The 27,236-nt window shown below is 41.8% G+C and overlaps 2 protein-coding genes across 4 annotated transcripts in view; one reads left to right on the top strand and one right to left on the bottom strand.

The window, feature by feature from the left end:
• The window catches only part of INPP5F (inositol polyphosphate-5-phosphatase F), a gene marked incomplete at its 5' end in the record, with an annotated part of 43,605 nt that extends 36,913 nt beyond the window's left edge, over window positions 1-6,692 (top strand). Inside the window, 6 exons of the mRNA XM_080621070.1 lie at window positions 22-220; window positions 1,233-1,304; window positions 1,399-1,472; window positions 2,692-2,820; window positions 3,536-3,623; window positions 4,575-6,692. Of these exons, the coding sequence (XP_080477196.1) occupies window positions 22-220; window positions 1,233-1,304; window positions 1,399-1,472; window positions 2,692-2,820; window positions 3,536-3,623; window positions 4,575-5,709 (1,697 nt within the window). The 3' untranslated portion in view covers window positions 5,710-6,692. The remainder of the gene's footprint in view (window positions 1-21; window positions 221-1,232; window positions 1,305-1,398; window positions 1,473-2,691; window positions 2,821-3,535; window positions 3,624-4,574) is intronic.
• A 2,643-nt stretch (window positions 6,693-9,335) lies between these two features.
• On the bottom strand, window positions 9,336-27,227 carry MCMBP (minichromosome maintenance complex binding protein). 3 transcript variants are annotated; one of them, XM_080621401.1, is made up of 16 exons: window positions 27,053-27,227; window positions 26,233-26,318; window positions 23,978-24,118; window positions 23,621-23,662; window positions 23,087-23,188; window positions 21,341-21,470; window positions 19,793-19,944; window positions 18,667-18,767; window positions 17,157-17,326; window positions 16,183-16,306; window positions 14,505-14,622; window positions 13,350-13,515; window positions 11,746-11,879; window positions 10,583-10,747; window positions 10,075-10,163; window positions 9,336-9,710 (listed from the first exon to the last, which is right to left on the bottom strand). In XM_080621401.1, the coding sequence occupies exons 1-16, from the start codon at window positions 27,108-27,110 to the stop codon at window positions 9,584-9,586; spliced, it is 1,905 nt and encodes a 634-aa protein (XP_080477527.1). In that variant the 5' UTR covers window positions 27,111-27,227; the 3' UTR covers window positions 9,336-9,583. The 3 variants fall into 3 exon arrangements, with proteins under 3 accessions (XP_080477527.1, XP_080477528.1, XP_080477529.1); XM_080621402.1 differs by lacking the exon at window positions 27,053-27,227 and adding an exon at window positions 25,847-26,030 and having other exon boundaries at window positions 26,233-26,290; XM_080621403.1 differs by lacking the exons at window positions 9,336-9,710; window positions 10,075-10,163 and having other exon boundaries at window positions 10,588-10,743.
• Between the last annotated feature and the right edge of the window lie 9 nt (window positions 27,228-27,236).

Here is a 27,236-nt window from a genome sequence, read left to right as displayed (position 1 = left end):
TATCTTGTGGGATTCATTTAGATTTGATGCAGGGTATCCCTGTGACAGAGGATCTTTACTCCATATTTACAAAAGAGAAAGAGCATGAAGCTCTGCATAAGGAGAACCTGAGGAGCCATCAGGAATTGATCAGCCAGCTTTTGCAGAGCTACATGAAACTGCTCTTACCAGATGATGAAAAATTCCATGGAGGATGGGCTCTTATTGACTGTGATCCAAGGTTTGTCAGATAAAGTCATAAGTGTTCAGCTGCCACTGTGGCATCTCTGTTAAATGCTACTGATGTTAAATGATTTTGGTAGCTGATGAGTTAACACAGTCTAAGTGGGCAGTTTTGTGGAATGACGAGAGTTCTTAAAGGGATTGAATCCTTGTAATTGTAGAAATAAAGGTTACCTAAACATTTAGTTTTCCCAAAATGCCGTAAGGATGGTTCATGCTGGAATTACCTTGGAGACAACACCTGGAAATGCATACATTCAGTTAATATTGCCAAAATGTGGTAGGCATCATGAACAGAACTTCTGACTACCCTTTGCTCTCACAGAGGCTGTTTAAGGAGCTGTTGTTCCTTATTGCTTTATAGGGAAAGTGTAACTTCAAAGGCATATCTGATCAGATTAAATTCTTGTGTAATCAGTCAGTAGTAGGAAAGCCTAGGTTTCTCTTCATAAGAGTAGTGAGCGTGAACTCAAACTTCACTCAGAAGTCTCCTTATCAAGTTCAGAGTTCTCTAACTTGTAAAAGAAAGGTAGTGATTACATCTTCGTCAGGTTATGCTGCAGCATCTATAAATAGCAAAGCAGGATGTTATGACAGCTATTCAAAGCACACACTCATCACCTTAACAAAGTCTGAGACATTTTTCCATTTCTCTGTTAGCATTTGCAATAGCTTGTGGGCTTCCTATTTATTTTTGGACCTGCTACTGACCTATTTGAGCTATTGGGTAACTCCAGGTTTAAGAGGGAGTGTTGCTTATGTGGATTCGCTTATTCTATGGCAGTCTAATGACACATCACAACTTGTTAGGTGAGACTCTTCACAAGGCTTGGTTTTTCAGTGGCTGTGAAGAGGCAGCAGCATCACATAGCTACCATACCGTAATTGAAACCTCTTGTTGTAAAGTGCCCTCAAGTGTAAGAGTGTCCCTAAAATACACTAGGGGTGGGTTACAGCTTTGCAAATACACTTCTCTGTATTCATTCCTTTTTCTTCTTCCCCTTCCTTAGTCTCATTGATGCCACTCATAAGGATGTGGATGTTCTGCTGTTACTTTCTAATTCTGCTTACTACGTGGCCTAGTAAGTTACTGCTTTGCCTTACTATGTGCGGTTTATTTCTAGTAGCTCTCTTTTAGAATAGTAAAAGCATTAAATTCTGATTCTTTTTTTCCAGCTATGATGATGAAATCGACAAGGTGAATCAGTACCAAAGGTTAAGTCTTGAAGCTCTGGAAAAAATAGAAATAGGTAAGAATGTAGTCACCAGATGCCTTTATTGAATGCTCTTAACAATAGCTTGAGCACATATCAGAGCATCTTACAAATGTATTGAAACAGCCAGCCTCAATGTATATCCCGTGTGGTCCACCACAGCTAGAAAGATGCTTTCTTGCTGATAACGGATGTGAGAGTTGAGCTTGTGTTCTCTCTCAGTCCTGTCTTTTGCTACTGCTTGAAATAGAAGCTTTGATCAATAGGGGGGATCTGATAGTTTCCCTGTTTCAAACTCTTAAACCCGTGGATTCATCAAAACAGACTTCACAGTTTATCAAATGACAGTAATAATTGGATCAACTTCTAGAATAAATCACAGGTTTGTGCACTCTTTGATCCAAATACAGCAGGCTGGTTCTGAATTATACTTTAGGTCTGGTTCATAGCTTTTTAAAACTCTTCTTTCTCAAGGTCTTGTAAGAAACGTGCTGTTATGAAATCACCTTGTTACCCCAATTTAACTTACTGGCCAAAGACTAACATCTGGAGGCTAAATCCAGCATTTTAAGCTGAAAGTATTAAAGATGTAGTATTTTTGACTTTCTAGATGAAAGGGGTGTTCCTATTGGAGAGAATCAAAGGATATTTCTGTGGTTCCCAGTGTTTGCCCCTTTCCCCTTTATAGTTTACTCCTTTATTACACAATGCATAGTGATTTCATCATCTCCTTATTGTAACTTTCACTGTCTTTGTGCAATTTCTAACAGTTCAGTGGAAAGAGGTCTCACTTGTGTATTGTGGAGATCTGTAACACATCCTGATGTACAGAATATGGGTGAAACATCTAGACTAAATACCTTATAAAAGCAAACAAAGATATAATACAGTGCACTGAAGAGTGGAAGCACTTCAATTTGGTAAAAAATCATTAGCTTTCCGTTTAATCCATGCAGGAGCATACCCTAAGATACAGGATATAATAGGTGTACTTTCTTTCTCTTCTATTTGAAAGAGTGATCTGTAATAAACAATCAGGCTGAATATAATAGGCATATACAGAGGCTCTGATTACTTTGTGTAAGTGATTGCTTGGCTATTGTGACAATCTTTCATTCAAAATGTCTATCCTGCTGCAAAGACATAACAAAGCATTTTATGCTGAAAAAGACTGTTAACACCTACATTTATGTACAGTCTTTGCAATATCTCCCTGTTTGGTTAAAGGTTTCTAACCTCCTGGTTTATTTCTCAGGGCCTGAGCCTACTCTCTTTGGCAAACCCAAGTTCTCTTGCATGAGGCTGCATTACAAGTACAAAGAAACGAGTGGCTATTTTCACACTCTTAGAGCTGTGGTACGCAGCCCAGAGGAAGATGGAAAAGGTTTGTTTCATATGGGAAAGCTTTATACGTAGAAGCATATTCAAGTGTTCTCTAGGAAACACTTTCCATTGCTCTTAGAATAACTCCTAAAGGGTACATTTTAATAAAGCCCAATTGTATGGGGAGGGGAATCCACAAACACCCTGTATGTGGCTTTTAATATGAAGAAAATTGGTTTAGGTACGGATTTAAAGCAACATGTCTCTCTAGGATTGAGACATTTCTATGTCCAAATCCTTACTACTCCAAAACCTGATTAAATGAACTTAAAATTCTCCTAAAGGGTGGAAGGAATTGATTTGTTTAGTGAAATCAGTGGCTGAAAATGTTCTTGCTTGTTGTTTAAGTGAATTACATGAAAACTAATAAGGAAAAAATAGCACTTCTTACCTGGAGCACTGAATTTTGTCAACAAGGATTAGAATGAGTATAATTGCTTCTCTTCCTTCCACAGACGATGAATTGTGGCAGTGATTCACTTACACCCAGTATTTAGAGCTTAAGGAGAGTCTATTCTCCAAGCCTACTTTGTAATCTGTAAATCACAGTTACAACTTGTAGGGTGCAGCTGTTCTGTAGGGTGAAAGAGAAACCCAACCAGCAAAACCAAACAAATTTAATTACGTTAAAATCAGACTTCTTTCTCTGTTGGTTTTTCGAATATGGGGTTTTGAGGGTTTATTAAGGGTCTGACAGGCTGCTACTTGGATTTCAGACACTCTTCAGTGCATCGCAGAAATGCTGAGAATCACAAAGCAAGCAATGGGATTAGATGTGCCCATTATTGAAAAGAAGCTGGAGAGGTGAGTACTTCAGTGATGTGAATCTTCTGTGTCCTACTTTCACGCTCTTCTCAGTGACTAACAGTACCTGGTAACAGCCATGTATGTGATACCTGAAAGGAACAGTCAGATCCAGCCACTGTGCTGGGAGTTAATTCCTCCATGTGCTGCTTCCAATGATAACAGCCTCCAGGTGCTTATCTAGAAGTATAAGCACGAACACTGGATTATACTTGTGTGCTTGTAGACAATACACGCTTCCAAATGTAAATAACACACTGCAAATCATGGATAATATATCAAGTTTCACTGTTCCTATCTGAACTTAATGTCTGCTTCTGTAGTAAGAAGACCAGCTGTGACGGGTGAATCTGCTTTGGATTCCACTGCAGTTGAGTGTTTAACAAATCAAGATCACATTACAGGTCTTGTGTAAGGAAATGGCTGAAGTTAAACTTCTGAACTCCTCAGTGTTAGTCAGAGGGGAACAGTTCTTGTTTTGCAAGCCTGTTCAGACAAGAGGGCACATGAAAGCTTAGCAGTGCTTGATAAATACTTACTAGAATCTTTTAGTTTTCACTAATAACTCAGTTGTCTATAAATAAACAGAAGTAATCTTTATGTACTGATGAGGTGTTAACAGTGAGGAAATCATTTCCGTATTAGTTTCTGAAATGTCAGATTTTTTCTGCTCCCTTTTCACTTTGGGCCTTTTTTCAGTAGCAAAACTAGAAAGGGCTGAATTTGCCAGGTTGGACACAGGGGCTTGGAGCAAGCTGCTCTAGTGGAAGGTGTCCCTGCCCATGGCAGGGTTGTTGGAACTGGATGAGCTTTAAGGTCCCTTCAACCCAAACCATTCTAGGATTCAGTGAACATGTCCATCTGTATTATGGAAACAGACTGGAAGATGATAAATAGTTGCTGTTTATGAGGCTGATTTTTGCATTAGAGATTTCCTTCTTTTTCTTCCAGGAAGAGCAGTAAACCTCATGAAGACATCATTGGCATCCGGTCTCGGAACAGAGGGTCCCTGGCCCAGGGCAAGAACTATTTACTGAGCAAGTTCTCATCTCTCAATCAAAAAGTGAAGCAAACCAAATCCAATGTGAACATCAGCAACCTCCGGAAGCTGGGCAGCTTTACCAAGCCGGAGGTGAAAGTAAATTTCTTAAAACCAAATCTGAAAGTGAATCTCTGGAAATCAGACAGTAGCCTTGAAACGTTAGAGAATCCGGTGGGAGATCCTAAAGTCCACACGGAATCTGATACAGAAGGGTCAGATAATGATTCCTTCCACTCTGATGACTTCCTGACCAATTCTAAATCCGATGAGGACAACCAGCTGACTGACTCCCTGGAGAACATAGGGCAGGCAGACTACGTGCTGCCCAGCTGTGGGATCATTGCCTCAGCACCACGGCTGGGCAGCCGCTCCCAGTCCATCAGCAGCACTGACATGAACATCAGCATTCACGTTCCATCCGAGATCCACGTGTCTCAGGGTGACCGCTCTGACTGTGAAGACGTAGCCATGCCTTCTGCTGACAATGTGGAGATGGAGTTTGCTAAACCTATGGATGAGTACTGCCAGAGGTTTGTGCACGATGCTCAAAACAAGGTGTCTGATGTTTTGGAGGCTGAGGCTGGTTCTCAAGAGCCCCATCACATAGTAAATCAAAGCAGCAATAATACATCGAAGGCAGCAGAAACCAAGGCTGAAGCTGTCGGAGATGCTCCTTCCAGGCCATCTAAGTTGGATGTACAGTCTTCTGAGCCAAATCCTCAGCTCTTAGCTGTTGGTGGGTCTGACTTCACCAGATCTCATAAGAGCCCAGGATCTGCATCTGGTAACCCCGAGACAGGACTCCACATGACCCCCTCTCCAGCTGAGAGCAGCAGCAGCAGAGCTGTGTCTCCCTTCGCTAAGATCCGCAGTTCCATGGTCCAGGTTGCTAACATCACACAAGCAGGATTGACTCAAGGGATTAACTTTGCTGTGGCAAAGGTCCAGAAGAGCCCTGCAGAACAAGAAGCTCTCAATGAAATTAAACAGAAAGAACTGAGAGCAATGTTCACTCAATGCCAGACACGGATCATTCAGATCTAGTTGCTCCTTTAGGAAGTGTTCCTTGAATTGTGGCTTTTAATACAATAGTAAAGAATATGACATCAGGACTCCCTGTGGCATGAAGTGCTACTGAATACTGGGATCAATAATACAGGTAACTTGTTTACAGGCAGTGAGAGATGTGAATGAATTTGGTTCTGACCAAGCTTAGGCAGGTGAGACAAGAGGACGGTAAAGCCCCTATTTAAACAGGTAGCTTAGACACTGGGATGTATTAAGCATGCTGTCCGTCTTATATGTGTTGCACAGTTATTTTTGGAGACTAATTTTGTAGCTCTTCTGACTTCTTGTAGAAAGTATTTATACTCGAAAGGTGATACTGCACTTCTGTGACCTTACTACTTACCTTGCACTACACCAGCAAAAGAACTTAACCGGTAAATTACACTTTATTTATTTTTGGACTAGTGTTTTTACTTGTTTCCATTGAAGTTTTAGATGCAGCTTTCTATGAATTGTGCCTCTCCAAAGGGAATTGAAGCGTTTCTGTTCCATTGCATTATGTTAACCAGAAATGAAGATTCCTTTTTTTTGCTGTCTTTTCCTTTCTGCACCTCTTGGGCCATGTTCAGTCCACATAAAGCATATTGATCCCACCTGAAATACCCACCGTCCTGCGGTGCACATTCACTCTGTAGATCTCTTTGGCTTCTCACTTGTTTTGAGGTGAGGGGAGATGGAGCAAACGTCCTGTCATTGTCTTGCCCATGCTGAAGAGATTCCTCCTTTTTTCCTTTCCCCTAAATTTCAAACACTGGCAATTTGCTCTTATTTTTTGTCACTGTATAAAGCAAGACAAGGCCAATACCTGCCCTTCAGGCATTGTGTTCCTCTCTGTGCTTTCTTTTAAGCTATATTCTAACTGTTCAGATGCAAAAGTCCACGTAACTTCTAGAAGAGAAGGCAAGTGTACTGTTCCATGCAATCAGTGTTGCATTGCAGCATAGCTGTCAGCATCTAATCACAACCAAATTCATTACCACCTCAAGCTTTGCATACTCGCAGGATAAAGCAGGCTAAGCATACGCTCGTGCTGGGAATGGGATTAAATCCCCCCCCCCCCAACCCTTATCTGTGTGTCAAAAGATTTACATCTACCTTAACCACTGTTTCCCAGCAATGCCTTGCCATGCTGTTCTAGTGTAGGACATTACCCAACAGCTCCTGTAGAGCAGGACCTTGCTATGCTGTGGTCTGTGACTGTAACCACCGTTGCAGGCCCGGTGCCTTGGTGTTCTTGTCCATGTACTGTAGGTAGGCTGCACGTGGTGTTCAGAGAAAATAGTGTCATAGGGGTAGGGTAGTAACAGTGTCTTAGGCTTTCTAAGTGTGTCTGAAATGGTTCTCCTCTGTCCCTGATGGTCTGAGACTTTAACAAACAGATCTGGTTTATTTATTTTATGACAGTGCTGTGGGTTTGGGTTTTTTGAGTGTCTCTACTTGTGGCTCTATTTAAAATTAAACTACTGCTGTATTTTAATGTGAGCAATTTACAGGAGCTATTTTAATAAAAAAGTGGAATTGAAAGGTGGCTTTGGCTGTGATGGGAAGGGAGGTGGCACACTGGGGCTGGGGGAGTTGAGTTTCAGAGATGGGGCGCGTTCGTCTTGACTTTCTCTGGCTTGACAGTCACAAAATCACAGCAGCATTGAGGTTGGAAGGGGTTGGACTCATCTGGTCAGGACTATGTCCCAGGCATATCCAAGGATTGGAGGCTCCACCACCTCTCTGGGCACCTGCTTCTAATGCTCAGCCACCCTAATGGTAAAAAGTGGTTCCTGATGTTCAGAGGGGACTCTTCTGTGTTTTGGTTTGTGCCTATGGCTTCCTGTCCTTGCACCGGGCACCACTGGGAGCAGCTGGGCTTTGCCTGCCTTGCACCCTCCCCATCTTATTAATGTTCTATACTAATAATATATGATAGACTTCTTAATATAGGCATATTGGTGATGTTATAGACATGAATAAGATCGCCTGCCAAGTAAGGGACGTGACTTGATCCTCTACCCTTCTATCATTGCCCTGATTGCAACACTGGCTCCAAGGAAGTTAAAGTCATAGACATGGTGAGGGGACTCCTTAAAAGCTGCCTAAGCCTTAGAACTTGTAAAGGGCTGGAGGAGGGACAAGAAATTCCAAGTATTTGCCATTATTTAGGTAGGAAAAAGAGAAACTGGTCTGTACAAACATACATACATTTGGTCTGTACAAGCACATGTAGTGACTTTGAGAGCCTGAGAGTCCTGTAAGGCAGGATACCAGTAGCTGTAAAGTCACTCTTGTATTATAAAATCACTGTTGCTCAGTCAACACTCAGGACAGATCCCCTTGGAAATGAATTCCTGACCTGGTGCACTGAATCCCTGCCTTCTGCCTGGGGACCCAAACACGCTGTGTCCTTCCAGCTTAGGCATTGCTCAATAGTTATGAAATATTGAGATGGTCTCACATGGCACTGTGCCTCAACCCATGCTGTAAGCAGCACTGAGATGCCATTACAAACCAGCTGTGTTCCAGGCAGGCTGCCTTTTGAGCAGAGACTTCATTTTCTCCTTCTGTTAGAATCATAGAATAGTTAGGGTTGGAAAGGACCTTAAGATCGCTTAACTTCATATTAATGTAGCACAAGGCAGATGAAACCAGGAATACTCAGCTTAGTGTTCAAGAAAAGGTGATTTGAAAGGGCATCAAGCTGGGCTACAGTTTAAGATACACAAAAACTGTTTATAGTACAAAGACCTGAATTACTGTGAGTGTGCAGAGATGAAAAGGACAGGGCTAGTGTCATATTTAGACTAGAAATGGAGTGAAAAAGGCGCTTCCTGTTCACACAACCTCAGTCATGAGACAGCATCAAGTGAGAGGGGTTTTGGCTTTATCGCAATTGGGCAGGAGCCTTTGTCCTTGTTGATAAAAGGATGAATTGAAGCAAGATGTAGAATCAGCTCCAGCACTGACTCCTGCAGGCTGCCTCCACAAGCACAGCACAGTGTTTCTGGACTCCTCCACTTCCGTGTTGGTTTAATGTTTCACTGCTTAACCCACCCTTGTTAAACCAGTTCTGCAGGTCGTATTAGTGGCAGGGTGGCCTCTGGAAACCAGCTCATACTGTACACTGCAAGTTGTATAGTAATTAATGGCTATTATTCAAACAGTTTAAACACCACCTTACTGCTCATGCAAAAAGCCTGATACGTTCTGTACAAGTACACGAATATCGCCAAATCTCCAGTCAGTGCCTTTTTTCACCCTCTTAAATTGTGCCAGAATAAAGCTCCTTAGAGACACTGAAGAAACTGAAGAAGTGAGTCTAACAATAAGGATGTATTTCATACTGGAACCTCAGCATGGATAAGATCAAGCCCATTCTTTCTACCACTGTTGCGCTGCTTGTAAGTGCAGCGTGCCTTTACTCACAAGACCAACAGTGCATAGGCCCAGATAGCAACAGTCTGCTTCTTTCAGCTGCTGCCAGCTCTGATACTCAGAACTCACCACTCACAACACAAACTTACTCCAGAACAAAGCCTTACCCCTGCGGTGTAGGAAGGGCTCTGGGTTCAGCTTCCTCATTATTAAAGGACAGGAGTTTACACAACTTCAGTATTAAAGTTTAATATCAAACAATTTGCTCATTGTTACCAACTTTCAATTACAAAACAGGCTCCAAAAAAAGGTCATAAAATATGGTGAACTGGCTGAACGGGGTTAAGTGTGCTCAGCCTGTGAGGGTAAATAGCCATAACTTCTTTTGGTATAAATTATCTACAAAAACTGGTATAAACAATATTCCAATCTTAGTAAGGGGATTCCATCTAGGATTAGACAAACTCATAGCGACATCCACAGAGTGTTAAAGTTCATTCCCGTTGACACATTTCTGCTGCTGCAGCCTGGCTTTCCGTAAGGCCTCCAGTTGTTTTGCTCTCAGCCACCTCTCCCTGGATAGCGTTGTCTGCCCCACGCTGAGAGACAGGAACCTGGATGAGCAGAAGCAGGGGTTAAGAGCTTGGCCATGTGTCAGGTTTGAGAAGCTTAATACAGTAAAACAGTGTTCCTTCAGTATCCCACGAACTAGGGAGCATGGGGAGAAATGGGGGGGGGAAATACTTTCCCTAAGTAGGAATCAGTGACAAGAGGCACAGTGGAAGAGGAGATGCCATCGTCTGATCACTGACCAACCTCATGAAACTAAAGGTAAAGTTGGTCTTGACCTTAAAAAAAGGGGTAAAGGTTGGACTTGGCTTGATGATGTTAAAGGTCTTTTCCAACCTGGTCGATTCTATGATTCTACAACTCAAACTTGCCCGACAGGCTTCGGTTACAACAACCAGCACCACCCACCTTGCTACAAGCAGTGTTCTGTGCAGGTCATCAGCTGTTACGCTCTCAGGGTCATTCTTCCTCATTTCTACAAAGTCTTCTTCCACTGCCTGTAAACAACACAACAGGAAACTCTGGTGGCAAAGAATCTTCACTCAACAGAAGCTTTTAAGGAGTTAAAACACTGAAACTACCCTTAGATGCAGGAGAACCACTGCAACTCACTGCTGTCAGGAAGTGAGTCAGAATAAGTTACAGCTCATCTTAACAAAATTAGGTTTCAAAATGAGATTTGGAAAAGAATTAGGTTTCAAAATGAGTTTTAGGAACCAGGATACAGGTAAGGTACGGACTGAAATACTCAAGAGCACAAAGCCTTGAAAGGAGCATTGAGAAAATGCTTCTCTTTGGTTTCTTAGAAAACATCAAGGAGAATCACTGACAGGGAGAGCAATGGGGAAGTACAGTCCTGTTCAGCTGCTTTTATCTGAACATACAGTTGAGGAGATGTTAGTGCCGTCTTCCATACCTTGGTCACTTCCTCAGAGATGCTGTAGTCCAGCAGCCTCAACAAGCTGAGGTAAATGCGAAACTTGTTCAGGACAGAAGGGAGCACTGCTGTGAGGAGGCTGCTCATGTACTCCTCCATGTTCGGGGGCATTAGCTGTGGTTGTAAGTGGACTTGGCAATCTGACTGAAAAACAGAATTGCATATCATCTCTTTCCACATCCTGTCTTTTCCCATTCCAAGATGGATTTACTCTCTGAAGCAAGTCACTATTAACCAGAATTAAGGTAAGACAATGCATTCCTTAAATATTTAACAGTTCCCTTTTTGAAGGCTTGTGTGAAGTCCTTATTCAAGCAGAAGCCAGTTTCATAGAATCCCAGACTGGTTTGGGTTGAAGGGACCTTAAAGCTCATCCAGTTCCAACCCCTGCCACAGGCAGGGACACCTTCCACTAGAGCAGGTTGCTCCAAGCCCCTGTGTCCAACCTGGCCTTGAACACTGCCAGGGATGGGGCAGCCACAGCTTCTCTGGGCACCCTGTGCCAGTGCCTCAGCACCCTCACAGGGAAGAGCTTCTGCCTAAGAGCTCATCTCAGTCTCCCCTCGGGCAGGTTAAAGCCATTCCCCTTGTCCTGTCCCTACAGACCCTTGTCCAAAGCCCCTCTCCAGGTTTCCTGTAGCCCCTTTAGGCACTGGGGGCTGCTCTAAGGTCTCCTTGGAGCCTCCTCCAGGCTGAACAAAGCCCAACTCCCTCAGCCTATTCACTTCGGAGGTGAGAAAGCAAATGCTCAGTTCATAAAGCTGGCATACAGGAGTCCAGGTATTGTAAACTCAGGCTGCTCAGTGTTTCTAGGGTCAATGCCAGTTCCATCACTCTATTCCTGTGCCCATCACCCCCTAAACTACTTGACTAGAATAGGCTTGGAGAGTCACAGTATAGCTGCAGGGTTTCCCCATCACCATTTAGTCCAGGAGGAGGTAAGGTCAATCCCTGTTTTCCCTGGACAGGCTTTTAGCCTGCCTGCAAGCCAGCAGCAAGCAGGCAGTAACTAACACCAGTGTCATACCCACCCCTCATCACAAGGCTGTTTTGCTGCCTTCACCTCTCAGGAATTGCATGTTCTAAGTGAGCAGCTACCACCTGCAGTTACTCCCCAAATTCAGGAGAAGCCTTTGCCATACCGGTAGGAGCGATCGACCCTCGGAAGTGATAAGAACATTAATATTGCACGGGAATTCCATCTGGTGGTAATTGAAGTCATAATCCACCTTCTGCCAAGTGATCAGGTTACCCAGCGCTGTCACGTTATGGACACCTAGAAGAGCAAGAACAAACTCTGACAACAGGACCTAAACAAATGTCAGACCTGATTTGCTTTCTTTCCTATCTGTCTTTAGCGAGCAGTTGGTAGAAAAATTCTTGCAAGCATCCTGCTTCCTCTTGTGTCTGGGGTGTTTTCCACATAGAAACAGCCACATCTTCAGCCCCAAAATCAGACTTGAAATCGAGTCTTATCTTTTTTTACCTACATTCAGTAGGGAACAACATCAACAAGCCCTTTTTATCTGCAACTTTTAACACTTAAAATCTGACTTCTCATTAAAAGTTGGGGTTTCTTTAGACATTAAGGACACACATTTTAGCAAACCTATAAAGCGCAGGGAGATGTTTCTGGACACGGGAGTTTTTCCATGTTTTGACTTATTTTTCTGAAACAATGCAAAGATTTCTATTAGTTTTACTATTTTCTGTACTGAAATTCAGTAACTTTTCCAAAGCAGAGTAACAAAACCTCCCCAAAGACTCAAACCCAAGTGAATCATTTCAGTGCATTACTTTTAATAGCAACAGTTGAAGAAGTTTCTAAATAGAATTAACCTGAACCCTGAACTTCACCAGTTCTACCAGACTAAATGCCTGAATGAGAGTCCTGACACTCACTGGGGATACTCAAGAGGCTTATGGCATTGTGCCACCTAGCAGGGTTCTCAGGACAGCACTTTAAGCTTAGGATAAAGTCACTTCCAGTGATTTCCTGTTCTTCTTTCCTTGAAACCACCACAGGTATCTGTACGAAGCATCCCTCAGTTACCAAACTTTTAGTAGGTGTTGCAACTCACCTCTTATGTAGCTTCTAATTAAAGTAACTGCCTAAAGCTCTGCAGGAAGCACTACACAGTGCACATCATTCTGTTCCACAAAGGAATAGTTATTTGTGTAATCTCCCATTTTTTAGTTGGATGTTCAGGGATGGTTTCCATATAGACAACACAGGTATAAAGCATAAGGCAGCAGCACATACTTCCCCCCTCTTCTTCATTCATTATAGCAGGAAAGTATAAGGCCATTCTCATGAATCAGAGGTATTTTGGTCTAAAGAATTAACCAAATCTGTGGCCTTTTCCAAGTGACAGACACTGTCCACAGTTCTCTACAATGCAACCAAAGTGAAACTGAACAAGGAACCATCTTGTTTCGTTATCACTCATTTGTGGCCTGGGATAGGAATTTGTGACTCCACAGAAGCGTTTCTGAGCAGAACACCAGAAACTTCCAGGAAGTAAAATAGGGAAAAAAAAAAAAACCAAATCCCAAGAGATCAAGCCTTACGGTTGTCCAAAAAAGCCGCAGATGAGCAGGAAGCAATGAAATAGGACATGGAAAGCACAGTTTCGTTATAGACAATTATCCCTGGGACACAATTAGCATCACTGTCTTAAAATATGTCAACTTCCAATCCGTCAGATGAGATTGTCTTAATAAAAAACAACCAAGAAATGTCTACCTTTTGTGTCAAGCTGCCCTTGCTCGAGCTGAGTCTCATCCACGACAAGGGAAGTGTTGCTGGCAAGCTGCAACACTCCACTGACTAAGCGATTCGCTGTGTAGTCCTTATGTGGGATGAATCGTGAGTGGTTCATGTTTTCAATGGTCATTTGTAGGCGATAGGACTGCAATGAGAAGAGAAACTAATCAGCACCTTTCCTTCAGCTTTTCCCTAATGCTGCTTCTTTTAGCAAGAGCGATAACCATGAACCTTCATAGCAAGTAAAACAAAACTTGTTACCACAATACAGAACAGGATTTATCCACGATTTCCAAATGCTAAATACTTAAAATAATGCTGTTAAGAACTCCTATCATCTATAGTCATCAAAGGACTGCAGCGACAGGACAAGGGGTGATGGGTATAAACTTAAACAGGGGAAGTTCAGGTTAGATATGAGGAAGAAGTTCTTTACTGTGGGGCTGGTGAGGCACTGGAATGGTAAAAATGGTAAATCCCTGGCGGTGTTCAAGGCCAGGCTGGACAGAGCCTTGGGTGACATGGCCTAGGGTGAAGCGACCCTGCCGATGGCAGGGGGTTGGAACTGGATGAGCTTAAGGTCCTTTCCAACCCAGACCATTCTATGATCCCAAATTGAATTACTATGGATTTTCTGCAGAATGATATCCATGAACTTGTGAACAAACAGTAACAGTGCAATAATTAAATGGTCTAGATCACAGAATAGTTTGGAAAAGTTGGAAGGGACCTTAAAGCTCATCCAGTTCCAACCCCTGCCATTGGCAGGGACACCTTCCACTAGAGCACGTTGCTCCAAGCCCTGTCCAACCTGGTCTTGAACACAGCCAGGGATGGAGCAGACACAAGAATGTCTAAATATATTAAGCCTGAAAGACAAAACTAAGTATGCAGCATCTGACTGCCAGTTTCATACCTACAAGGGTATGAGTTTATTTCATATTCACCCTAGATGACTCTAGGTAAATAAAGACTTCAACTGAACAGGCAAGATATAACTCTATTTTTACCTGCCCTCTACACAGATAGCAGAAGCCTTTAAGAAGCCTGGCTTTTAACTAAAATATTGCTGGAATAATTAGCCCAACATCTCTCATAAGCAATATGAAAGCACTCTAATGCCATTGTCCTTACTGCTGGCACAAGCTGCTGGATGATGCGGTATATGTGCTCCGTGAAGACGTTATTCCTTGGACATCCACTCAGGTTGACTGTGAATTTTCCCAGAGGGAGCACATCTCGTCTTGCATAACTAAACCAGAAACAACACAGGTTAGGCAAGCACTGGTGAATACAGGTATCCATCAGTTTGTGCACTGTGCAGGATCTCTGATAGCCAGCAGGGCTTCACTGCTAATACATACATAAATAGTAGCCCCCTATTTCTTCCTGCTCCAGTGTCCAAGGAGCTAAGTTAGGCTGGAGGCTGCTTTGGAAGGCTTTGCAGCATGGCACAAAAGCAATGCATTTACATTGCTTGAGGTCCTGCAATGTGCCCTCCAGACATTCTGTTCTCTTTGTGCTCTACTATTACTCAGTGTACATACTTTATGTACTTCATCCTTTTCCTTTCTTGCTGCCCAGTCTCAGTTTCCCTGCTTATCATGCTTGTTCATTTCCTTTACCTGCCCTCAGCTTTCCTCTCCCTCTTCTCACTGTATATCTTCTCCCCATTCTGGACAAATGTCAACTTTTGTGTGATACAGCTAAGAGAGAAAACACATTCTAATCTAAGTGTTAGAGCATTCACAGTCCCACTAGAAAGAACAAAGTGTGCACAGAATGAAAACCCCCACATATTGATACTGAAGTACTTGTATTTACATAGGGACAGGGTTCAGGGCAGACTGTAAACACAACCCAACCATAAATCTCAGCTCATAATTATGCTGCCTCATTGATATTGAGAAATGTCTTAGGGCTTTTTACACATCAGTTGCAGGTATCAGAAAGGTAAGACATTGAGTCCAATTGCAGATCTGTGAACACTTCTTTTAGACAAATCTGAGCTGTACTATTCACTCTGCAACAGAATGGAATCTTTGAAAACCATAAAACAAGGGGTTTCTTTACCAAGAAATTATTACTATTTAGAAAAGGGAATCCATTTTTACTCTGAAGAAATCTGAGCCTTACAATACTTAATTTAATGCAAACATACTGTCTGAAGTTTCCCACCTGAAATTTTCATGAGTCAAAGGATGCTGCTCTTTCATCCAGAGACAGTTTAAACCAAGGTAAGAGAAGGTTAAGATGCACTTTAATCAGCCATGAAGACAGGTCACAGTGAATGCACATTCAGCTATGGCATCAGCTCAGGTGGTAAATTTCCATCACATGCTAATGAGGATCACCTGAACTTACCATTAAACATATGTCTACATTTAATTAAAGCAATTCCCAGAATGTACCTTTCAGTGTCTCTTAATACCTCAGCAATAACTACTGCAGTTTGTAAATGCCATCTTTGAGGAGTCAGTTGCATGTCCTAATCAATAAAAGGAGCTAGAAATAAAAAGACGTTTTCATACCTCTGTCTAAAAGTAAGATCTTGGACTTGTGGATCTTACTGTCCAACTCTCAAATGAACACTGAAAGAATATACTGCCACAAAATCAGCCTTTTAACTGAACTTAGACATGTTACTGTGTCTATTATGCCAGGGCAACTCCAGCTGGACAAAGTACTAGTGAAGAAGTGCTATGTAAGCTATTTCTGCCATTTATTTGCAGAGTGACGAAGAACCCCATAAAAAGGAGATTTCCTTTAAAAGATGAAGATGTCAATTCTCAGCAAGCATCTCAATACTTACACTGTAGAGATGAGATGCAATATAAGGTATTCAGCAGCCAAACTGTCTCCCAAGAGGGCATGGGTGAGGAACCCAAGCAACTCTGCTCTCACTGGTGACAGCTCCGACATGAAATTAGACACAACTGATAAAAGAGAGAAGACAACAACTGTCAGGAAATGTGCTGTTCTCACCCTCTTCCCTCTATAGAAATCTTACTTTCCACTGCAGTGTGATCCAAAGCAATTTTGGACAACTAAACAAACATCCACTGGTTTTCCAATTCAGCAATTACTGGCTTTGGATAACTGGAGTCACTCACCACTGCCTTGGAAGTGCTTTATTTTTTGTAATTAGATATTGTGTAACCTGTTTGCAGAAGGCTGTAAAGTTTGGAGTCAAATATCTAAAATTGATAGCCTCTCCATATTGTATCAAAGGCAGAAATAAACCCTTACACACAGTACAACTGAAAACAAGCAATACAAGCCATGCAAGGACAAAAATGACAATTAAATGTTTGCATGCAATAGTTCAATGACCAAAAAGACTCAAGTAGGCCACAAGAAATAGCAGAGTTGTTTAAAACCAGAATTGCCTCACTTTCGCCACAGTATCATGATTCTTTACGTTATCAGGATGTTTCTTATTTTCACTGCTATATACTAAATTGAAAATCTCATTTTCCAGTAATACACTATTCCATTTGAAAGCAAGTAAAATCCTATAGATGAACAACTTGGTAAAATCCTTGGGCACAACGAATGCAAAACCAAGTTTCATATAAATCACATTTATTTCAGAACTACAAACACGTAAGCATCACAAACACTTGCATCTTGCCCAGTCTGAAGTGTTGGATGGTTCCTCCGTCTAACAGGATTTAAATTCAAACCTTCCCCTTGATGTCTCTGCGCAAATAAGTATTGTTTCACATGTACTAGGAGACTACAGATTTACATGTACACAGAGAGAGGTCAAGTTCAGATACTCACAGGTTTTACTTTCCTCTTCATTAAGGCAGGCAGGCAGTAATGGGTTAATGTGCTGTAATTTCTGTGCCAAAATCACATGGATTCTGGGAACTAATGAGGCTGGAGGACTGTGCACTCTCTGTTCCTCTGCCGTGTCCATAGACTCCATAGCATTGAGGGTTGAGCTGTCCCTAGGAAAAGGCACAGCACAACTGGACTTAAAAACATTCCACACAAATTTCTCTCCAGCTGACTAAGAGCAGCTGGAAGCAGGCCAAGAACTGAGCACACTGGAACAAACAACATCCACTCCCAGCTCATGGTAACTCCTCCCATGTTCCAGCTACCTTCTTTATGACTTTTATAAACACTATAAATACTGAATCACAATTATATAATGATTTGACAGTCTTCCGTAAGACCTAAAGGGGACAACAAGAAACCTGGAGAGGGACTTTTTACAAGCTGGGCACCATTTAAGATGTAGCTGCAAACAAAATGTCACACACATTCTGTCCAGCATGTGCTGAATGAAATCTAACCAGGAACTTTAAAGAAAATAAGGTAATGATTTATGACACTGGTGTGTGCATGCACATGTGAGACTTCCATCTTCCACCGCGTTCCAGAGCATGACAAGATCTTCTAGACAGTCACTTAACACCTGTATCACTAGCTGAGTAATAAGAAATAAGTAAATCCTAATGTACCTCAGCTCAGACTTGAAGGTGTTACCTCTTAAGAGTTCAGATACACAAGCTTTGCTCTTCCTGATGATGCCTTACAAAATTCCTTCCAAGCGGTTTTCATTTGTTATATAGGAACTAAAATCCCCAAAGTGACTTTATCAGATAAGAGTAAAGCTTAGCACAAACTGAATTAAGTTCTACTGGTAAAGCTGAAAAGCTTCATAGCTTCAAAGCCTCTTCAGCAGTCTACCACCAGACTATCCACTCTTTCCATTGAAAGAAATGTCTTCTGTTTGCATTAAAAGCATTGCTAAATGCCACCAGTTTGTCTATTTGTGATAGAATGACAGGCAGGAAAACAACCCAACAGGCTATGACAGACCAACTGAGCTGTCAGTCTGGTATTAGCTGTCAGACAGCTGATAACCAAAAGCAGCTGATCAGGCTGAGTTAGCTTTTCAGAAGCTGGCACTATGAAGGATTCACACTGCACTTGCCATATTGTACTTACCAGAAAGATAAACAAAATCCCCAACAGAACTGGAGCGCAATGGTTCAAGGCATCAGTAGCACATATGTTAGATCAGTCAGTGGTTTTACTTTCAAAACTGACTTCTTATGTCCTTTTGGATTAGTTTGTATTTTGTCAAGCAAGTAACTGATCAGAATTAGCAGATGAAATGGGAAGTTTCTATCAGTGGTATAATGTAACAACAAACCTTCGATAATGCAAAAAACCCCACAAATTTTACTCATTTTGGTCATTTTCTCTCCCTAAAATATTTTCCTCATTGAAATAAAAATTCCCTGCATTTCAGGATCACGCATCAGGGGAACCTTACCTCTCTTCATTGTTTAATATGCTCAGCACTGGATCCACAGACAAAATGCCATATACCTCCAGAACATCATTGACTTTGAAGCTATCCCAGCTCTCATAGACCTGCCACAAAGAGGCAATAATAAAATACAGAGGCAGATGGGCCAGGCTGCACACAAACACAGGCAAAAGGAAATTACACCTCAGGAGACTCAGACGTAGACTGGGAACACTCTGTGTGAAGATGTCTCTCCTAGTTCCCCGTGTCAGTAAGCTGACACTGAAACAATGAGTTTCTACAATTGCATGCTGTTTTCTACTGGCATTCTTTGGCTCCACAAATGCAAATCAGTGTGTTCTAACGTGATTTATCAAGATTTCCTGAATAAGGGTGCAGTCAACACAGTAAAATCATAGAAACTTTGTGTTGGAAGTTTGTCAATACAGCATACCAAAGACTGTTTCAAACACAACACAAAAATGTGTAGCTGATTGTCTTTTCATTTGTTCCATCACCCCTTTCTTCCTCAGAGAACAGATCCTAAAAGCAAAATACCAGGAGTCAATCCCAGCTACATCCTCAAGCATCTAGTAATGGACTCTTCATTAGGGACTGTAGGATAGGACAAGGGGTAACAGGTTTGAACATAAACAGGGGAAGTTCAGGTTGGATATAAGGAAGAAATTCTTTACTGTGAGGGTGGTGAGGCACTGGAACAGGCTGCCCAAAGAAGTGGTAAATGCTCCATTCCAAGTAGGGTTCAAGGCCAGCTTGGATAGCGCTTGAGTGATGTGGTCTAGTGTGAGGTGTCCCGGCCCATGGCAGGGGGTTGGAACTGGATGATCTTAAGGTCCTTTCCAACCCAAACCACTCTGTGATTCTATGACTTTTTACAACTACGTGTAGTGAGAAGGTGCAGGCTCTAGTTAGAGCTGTTAAAGCATTTCTACTACAGCACTTGTGAAGAGAAACAATGTAATATTGAAGAGAAATAAAATAATTATCTGTAGAAACAAAATTCTGGACCTCAGAGCCAATTTCCCTGCCTTTATAAACAATGCAGGGCTAACTACTTACACTCTACCTCCAGATTCTGTCTGCCTCTCTGAGGCCACAGCCATGCTCATCATCTCTCCACTTCTGTTACCTTTACAAGACACGCTGGTCCCTTCTCTCCTGGCAATGGAAAATTTAAGTCAAGTGGAGGGGAGCAGTTGGGAGAAATGAGATGATGACCTGCAGAAGCTTCTGTTTCTAATCTCTTTGGCTCCACACATCCATGGATATCACCTCCACTGCCTGGAAAAAAAGGATTCATAAGCAGAAATCCAAAAGTGAAAACTTTCTTCAGTGAGCAACATAGAATTAGCCTTATTTAACAAGACATCTCAGACAAAAATATTTAATAATGCAATGTATTTGACAGAAAATACTCTTCATCAGAATAGAAAAATCTCGCAAATGCATATTCTATATTATCAAGTGTGAGAGTGTACTGGTAGAGAACTCTGTGTCTTAGAAATCTAAACATGGCCAGAAGTATGATTTTCAAAGGTAAGGCTAAAACTGTGTCAATGATTGGTTTTCTAAATTCCATAGGACTGAAAAGGAAATATTACTGCACATCTAAAAAAGACAGACCTCAAAAGGTGAGTGTGCATCAATAAAACAGTTTACGTTAAAAATCTCTGTATATGTTCTGCATAATAAAGCTATAAACATGTATTCTACCATTGATCAGTCTGAGTATAAAGAGAAAACTGTCTAAACTGTTTTGCAAACTGGTGAGAATACAAAAAGAAAAGCCTGAATTCAGCTCATAAACCCAACAGACAGAGCCCCAAACAAAAGAATGCGATAGATTCGTGTTTGCTTTGGCTTTCTCTAACAGGACTGACAATTTTAACAAACCCCATTCTCTTGTTCAAAAGAAAACTTGTAAAAATCTCCAAGAAATCCCCCATATCCCAAATCTCGAAGAAACCCCCCACCTTAAGCGGCATCTCCACAGATGAACAAAGCAAATAGCTCAGACTTATTAAAACATAAGAAAGAATTGCGCACCACCTGAATGCTGCTTGTGTTCCAAACACCATCCTCTTAAAAGGTTAAAGAGCTTTCTTCAGAATGCTGTAAGTGTCTGGTATTAATCTGGTTCCTTTATGAAGTTGGCTTAGTAAATGATGTTAGAAAACAGATAATACTGGAAGATCTTTTTCAGATCTAAACAACTGTTTGTAGCAAAGCAGCACCTAATTGACTTGTTGTTTGGCTTCAATTTACACAATGAGATCCACATACAGAGTGTGAAAGAGACAAGAAAGAGACCATGAAATTGGCAATAGAGTGGGAAATTAAACAGGAACTCCTAAACTTCATCCTGCTGCTATGAATTGTTTGTGTGCTGTTACATACAAAAGGCAATACACAAGTGCTGCTGTACAGAACGTTAACTTTAGGAATTAAGTAGAAAGTCAAGTCAACAAGTCGTACAATACACATGCAACATCACAGACTCTCCCACACTGCTTCAGTTTAAACCACTGACGACTTCAGCACACCCACCAAATTAGTTCTGAAGGCTGCAACAAAACCACTGATCCAGACAGTTGCAAGTGTTTCAGGTTTTGAAAAGGAAATCTTTGCAAGTTCTGGAAAGATATCACAACAACTATTCCTTAGTAAGTACAATTACCCATATGTTGCTCTTTCTGTTTAGATGGATGTAGATCCATGTCCTCATCTTCTTCATAGCTCCTCTTATGGCGACTTGGTGTGTAGGATGTTGAGGGGCTGACTCGAGCTTGGCTTGCACTAATATATGCGTAGCATTGCGAATTAAGGACAACCACAGTTTCAGTTGAGAAATACGAAGCAAAGTCAGGGTTTTGTTCGCTTGTAGAAACAAAATGCTATTATCCCATTTTGAGCAAGACATTAGAATAATGATTCAAATTGTTATGTAGACATCACCTCTTCAGACACATAAATAACTTGCTTAAGAAGTGTACAGCAGTCATTGGCTTTGTTGAAAATAGAAACTGAAACCTACTGAGTGCTATTCCACTATCAATTTCTGAAGAGAACATGCTTGTGGTCAGGTCCAACTCAGAATCTCAAGGATGTTTTCTCTCTCACGTCTCGAGCCTAAAGAGCAGACATTATAATAATGAAGACCTGCTCTCTGATACAATTATTATTATTACTTTAAAAACACACAGAAAATGTTAACATACTTGTCAGGTACTGGCAATACTACACTGGTAAATGCATTTTGGAAACGCCAACACACTTCTTCTTAGCATGATGGGTAAACATTGAAATCCTGTTCACCATTTTTGTAAGTCCTTTTCACTTTACATTTCCACTGCTGCATTACTTTGCTGAGAGCTCCATCCAAAGCCTAACTCTTAAGAATAATTTTATTACACATATTGTGTTAGCTTCATTTGAAATTGTATTGACATTCTGTGCCAAAGACAAGCAGTAGTTTTCTTAAATTCTGAAATGAAATACCAAATCACTATAGATTTCCCATCAAATTCACATCTTTTCACAAACTGCAATTATCTCAAGTTTTCTAGACCTCTCCCCCACTCCCTTGGGGAAGAAGTGAATATAAAATTACTAAAAGGTGTTAAAATAAGCATCCTGAATCCATTCAACTCAGGTAATTCAAACTGCATTTACTAGGAGAAACTTAAGGTGATTTGTTTCTCCCCAAAACACTTCCTGTACTCATTGAGAAAATGCCATACTCTGGTAAAACTATTAAACCCACTATACTTCCAGGAATTATTGTTTTAACATGCTCAGCTACAGGTGTTCGTACAGGTTCTTGCAGAAGACTCTCGCTATGTAACAGTGTCCTAACTTAATCAGAAAATGGCCAACCTAATCAAGATGCCAATGGTTTGACTGAAGTTTCTCTTTTTCTAAGCATTTGCAAATAGAAATTAAGAGAAATTTTCAAGACCCTCCCAAGCAAACATGAAGATCTATTCCAAACCCCTACTAAATCAAAAAGCAATGCTCCTAAATTCATTTGCATCCTTCATGTGTAGAGCACACCATACAATCATAGAATGGTTTGGGTTGGAAAGGACCTTAAGATCATCCAGTTCTAACCCTCTGCCACAGGCAGGGATACCTTTCACTAGAGCAGATTGCTCTAAGCCCCGTCCAACCTGGCCTTGAACACTGCAGGGATAGAGCAGCCACAACTTCTCTGGGCACCCTGTGCCAGCGCCTCAGCACTCTCACAGGGAAGAACTTCTTTACATCTAACCTGAACTTCCCCTGTTCAATATTTCCTTTTTCTACACCTACCACTTTTCCTGATTCACTCAAAGCAAAGTTTAAAGCTATCTCCTTCAATCTAATGAATTAGGTGGTGATGACTGTTTGTATAACAGAGCACTTGCTCGGTCAAAAAGGATATTTCTTTCACCCATGCTGATTCACCAGGCACTGGAACGCAGTAGAAAGTCTGTCTTTCTGAGGTGACTGTTTGTGAGGAGTTCAAATCAATTTCCTGCTGAGGCTGGAATACCAAGAGAAAGTTTGTTAAAAACCTGATTTAGTTTGTTTTCTTTTTTCAACTAATCCCACAGATTCAGTTACTCGGCCAAAGTTCCAATGAACATGTAAGGCTATATACTCACGAAACCGTGTCTGTAGTGCTTTGAATGCAATTGCACTGCACTATTAAAAGTAAATTGTTTCCTATAGCAGAAAGTTCCTCTCCCTGAAAGCAAACCAAATCTGAAATACAACAGAAACAGCTTGAAGCTGTTGAACTTTAGAGTGCCTATGAGCAGTAAAGGATACTCTGCTTTCCACCCCGAGATTAATTTTGCTTTTTAAGAGCAGTGTCTCCAGGAATCCACTGGTGAGTACCAAATAAGCTACCAAATAAACTGCATCTTTCTGTCTAATATTTCATCTCAAAACTCATATAAGTTGCATAACTTACCCCACATTCAGCCACATCTCTGTATTTGCCAAAATGCAAAACCTGTCAAGAAGGAAAAGGCAATGCAATCATTCTGACAGGAGCTTGAATATGAATGATTTACACCAAAATCACTGCAGTCAAAAGTCCCTCAAAGACACACTGCCAAAGCTTTCATCATTTTAAGTCATTTTTATTCCTCAACAGATACGTAAGAAGTGATGATGTATTATCAATGCCATTTGAGCCACACAAGTAGATCTACTAGTAATAGCTCCCAGACTCCATAGGTTTAACTCAGAAACTAGTGACATATGAGGACTAGAATAGATAGAATGGTAAACGGTTATTGAAATAATAAATCAGCATTTCACTTACACGTGCATTTGTGTTTGGGTCAACAGTTTCATACACTCCCATGTAAAACTCAGGATCAAACATATCTTGGACCATGCAGCGAAATTTCACTAAACTGTTGGGCTTCAGGTAATGTACAGGAACATCATTCAGTGATGGAACCTATAAAAAAAAAAAAAGCTTATTCTAAACAACTGGTACATATTAAGAAACGCTCTGAAGTAAGCCAAAAACCAGTGGAAAAGCTGTCACTATGTTATCACTTTGATCATTCAGTATAACCTACTATTCAGTTACTTGCCTCAACCCCCATGTTGTTGGTGTTGATATGATGCCTCACCAGGTAACATCCTATTTTCTGAGTCCATCTCCCACCCTAATCCAATCAGTAACAAAGTGTGTATATCTCAACACAGAGATATACACACTGTTACAGACCTTAGTTACAATTACCAGACACTTAAGAGTTCCCAAATTCTTTCAGTTCCAAAGCCCCCATCCTGTTCATTTCTCAGTCCTGATACTGGACTATAAAAGAAATGCAATTCAGTGCAAGAAAACTGTACAACATTTAAAACTAATTCTTAAACTGGGAATTATTGCAGCTGCAGTATTAAATAGAACTTACTACTTATCCTATTCTCACTTAACAACACTTTCAGCATGTATTATGCACCAGTGGTACCATAGCAATTGCATGCACAATTTCTTTAACAAAAGGCTGTGGAAAACCTGTATGTTAATTTCCAAGTCCACACTGAGGGAGTCTTTTTCACATATGTTTACATGACAATGGAGAAACAGAAGGAAAAAAAAAAAAAATCAATGCCTGAGCATGTGGTATAACTTGAAGAGACTTGCAACAAGAATAGAGTTTTATGGTTTGGAAGATAAATTCTATGTTGAAAAAATACCCCACAACCCACATTAAAATGCAAAAAAACCCAGAAGTGGCCCTATAGGAAATGGCATTTTAACATATATTCCCTTATGTTTCTCTTAAGTGAGAAAATGAACTTTCAATTCCTTCTAATGTTATAAATTTAACACAGTTTTGCCATCTACACTTCCATTCAAACTGCCATTGAAATAATAATTACAGATTACTCTGACAGAGGAATTAAAAAAGAAACCAAACAATTTCCACTTGGGGTTTTTTTTAGCCATAAGTAGTGCAGATTTGATATGAATGTTTCTAATCCACTTAGAAATGTTCTTCCATGATGCTGTTTCCAGCAGTCTTTTAGAAAGATGTCAGCTGATAAACTCAAGGGTGCATACTTTATTTTTAAATCTAAAGCAGACCTACCCTGCTAAACTGTGAAAATCAGGCCTGATCCAGCCCAATAAGGCACAATTTTAGATGGAAGTATTTTTTCCTAACACCTGAAAGCCCAAGCAGCTATTTGATTCAACCCACACAAAGTCTGCAGCATTGCGATGAAAGATCAGGAGAGAATCATAGAACCAATTAGGCTGGAAAAGACCTTTAAAGATCATCAAGTCCAACCATTACCCCAGCACTGCCAAGGCCACCACTAAACCATGTCACCAAGGGCTTCACCTACATCGTTTGTGAACACTTCCAGGGACAGTGTCTCCACCATTGCCCCGGGCAGCCTGTTCCAACACCTTATTACCCTCTCTATGAGGAAATTGCTCCTAATATCCAGTCTAAACCTCCCCCGGTGCAGCTTGAGGCCATTTCCTCTTGTCCTATCATTTGTTACTTGGGAGAAGAGAACAACCCCACCTCACTCCATCCTCCTGTCAGGCAGCTGTAGAGAGTGATAAGGTCCCCCCCTAAGCCTTCTCTTCTCCAGACTAAACAACCCCAGAGAAGAGGTTTATAAGCAGCAGTTCAGAAACTTGTGGTGCAAAAATACTCACTGCAGACACAGCGGGCAAGGCAGGATTTAACACCTTCAGAATTGACAGCATTTGTCAGCTCCTGCCATCTACTGGCTTGTACTACAAATAGGCAGCATTCAGCAGTTAACGGCCCCGGGCAAAACAGCGCGCTGAAGTCAAGTGGATTCGCTTCTCCGGTTTCAGTCAGGATTTTAGATCTTTGCTTTACACGGAGATTAAAACCAATTCAGATGCAAATAACGTATCCCAAAGTGAACGCCTAGAATTCGTAAGTGTACTTATCGCCAAAAGAAAATACTTCTCAAAAGCATGTCACTGCAATAATCAAGAAATAAAGAACTAAACTTACAAAAGTAAATAACAACTTTAAGAGAAGTGTAACTCAGAAAGAATAAAAGTCTTACCCAGTTAGTAGCGTTGTTTTCTTTTAATTTCTCCTTGAAGTATTCGGTTACCTTCTTTTCCCAATCAGAGTTTGGAACATTCTGGGCTACAAACAAAACACATTTACGTGTGTACTAGCATCGCATAACCGACGTCTAGTTGCCATATTCCTAACATAGCACGCAATTTAAACATTTACTTTTATTCTGGGCAATTGACTGCATTTTAGACTACGCCTCTTATAAATGCACTGACTTCCTACCCTATACCTTTACAGGCAAAACAAGATGAATATAGCTATTCTTGGAAGCGAAGGAAAGCTCTGAAACACGCCAGTACACCCAGCCAGAAGTAGAGGACGTAAGGTACCACAGTCTGCTTTATATTCACTGCGGAAACTGTATGTAGCTAAGATCAAGCCCAGAAACAGCTTCAGCTGCTGGCACTGGTAATACTACCACTGATCCGTATTCCATGTAGCCAGCACACGTTGTTCCCGAAGCCCAAAAGATGCTGAGTTTTCTTTTTTAACCCTAACCGGCCTGCCAAGCCGCGGCAGATATCGCTGCCCGGCCGTGAGGTACCCGCTCGGCGCCAGGACAGGACCCGCAGCCGGCAGCCTTGAGAGGCCTCGGGCAGACGGGTCCCGCCCGCCCCGGCGGGGAAGGAGGACGCGGCCACCCGCCGCTGCTCGCTGTCCCCGCGGCAGCGTCTCCATCCCCGGCCTCACCGGTCTCCGGCCGCCGCCACCCCACGAGGGGAAGCTCCGTGTGGCCGCCGCGCGGTTACAGGCGCCCTCCCGGCGCCGAGAGGCCCTGTCCCCGCCCGGCCCGCACTTACCGAAGATGCCCTGCACGATGCTGAAGGGGTTGTTGAGCCAGTCGGCCACACACGGCATGGCGAGGGCAGGCAGGGGGCTGCCAGCACCCTGCAGCCGCCAACTCCCGCTCACAAGCTTAGCACGGGGGCTCCCTGCTTCCGCCCTCCTCCTCCTCCTCCTCTTCCTGCGGCAATGGCGGCACTG

The sequence above is a fragment of the Psittacula echo genome (assembly GCF_963264785.1).
Source record: "Psittacula echo genome assembly, chromosome: 6".
NCBI classification, from domain to species: domain Eukaryota; kingdom Metazoa; phylum Chordata; class Aves; order Psittaciformes; family Psittacidae; genus Psittacula; species Psittacula echo.
Note: the sequence above shows the minus strand (reverse complement) of the source record. Positions and strands in the feature narration are given on the sequence as shown.

Bases quoted from the DNA above. Each gene is read 5' to 3' on its own strand.
- MCMBP (XM_080621401.1), bottom strand. From the start codon at position 27,110: ATGCCGTGTGTGGCCGACTGGCTCAACAACCCCTTCAGCATCGTGCAG. The intron at 19,945-21,340 runs GTAATTGTACTT...CTTTTTTTCCAG, and splicing joins ACAGAAAGAGCAACATATGG to GCAGTGGAGGTGATATCCAT. The intron at 16,307-17,156 runs GTGAGTATCTGA...CTCTTTTATCAG, and splicing joins TGAAGAGGAAAGTAAAACCT to TTGTGTCTAATTTCATGTCG.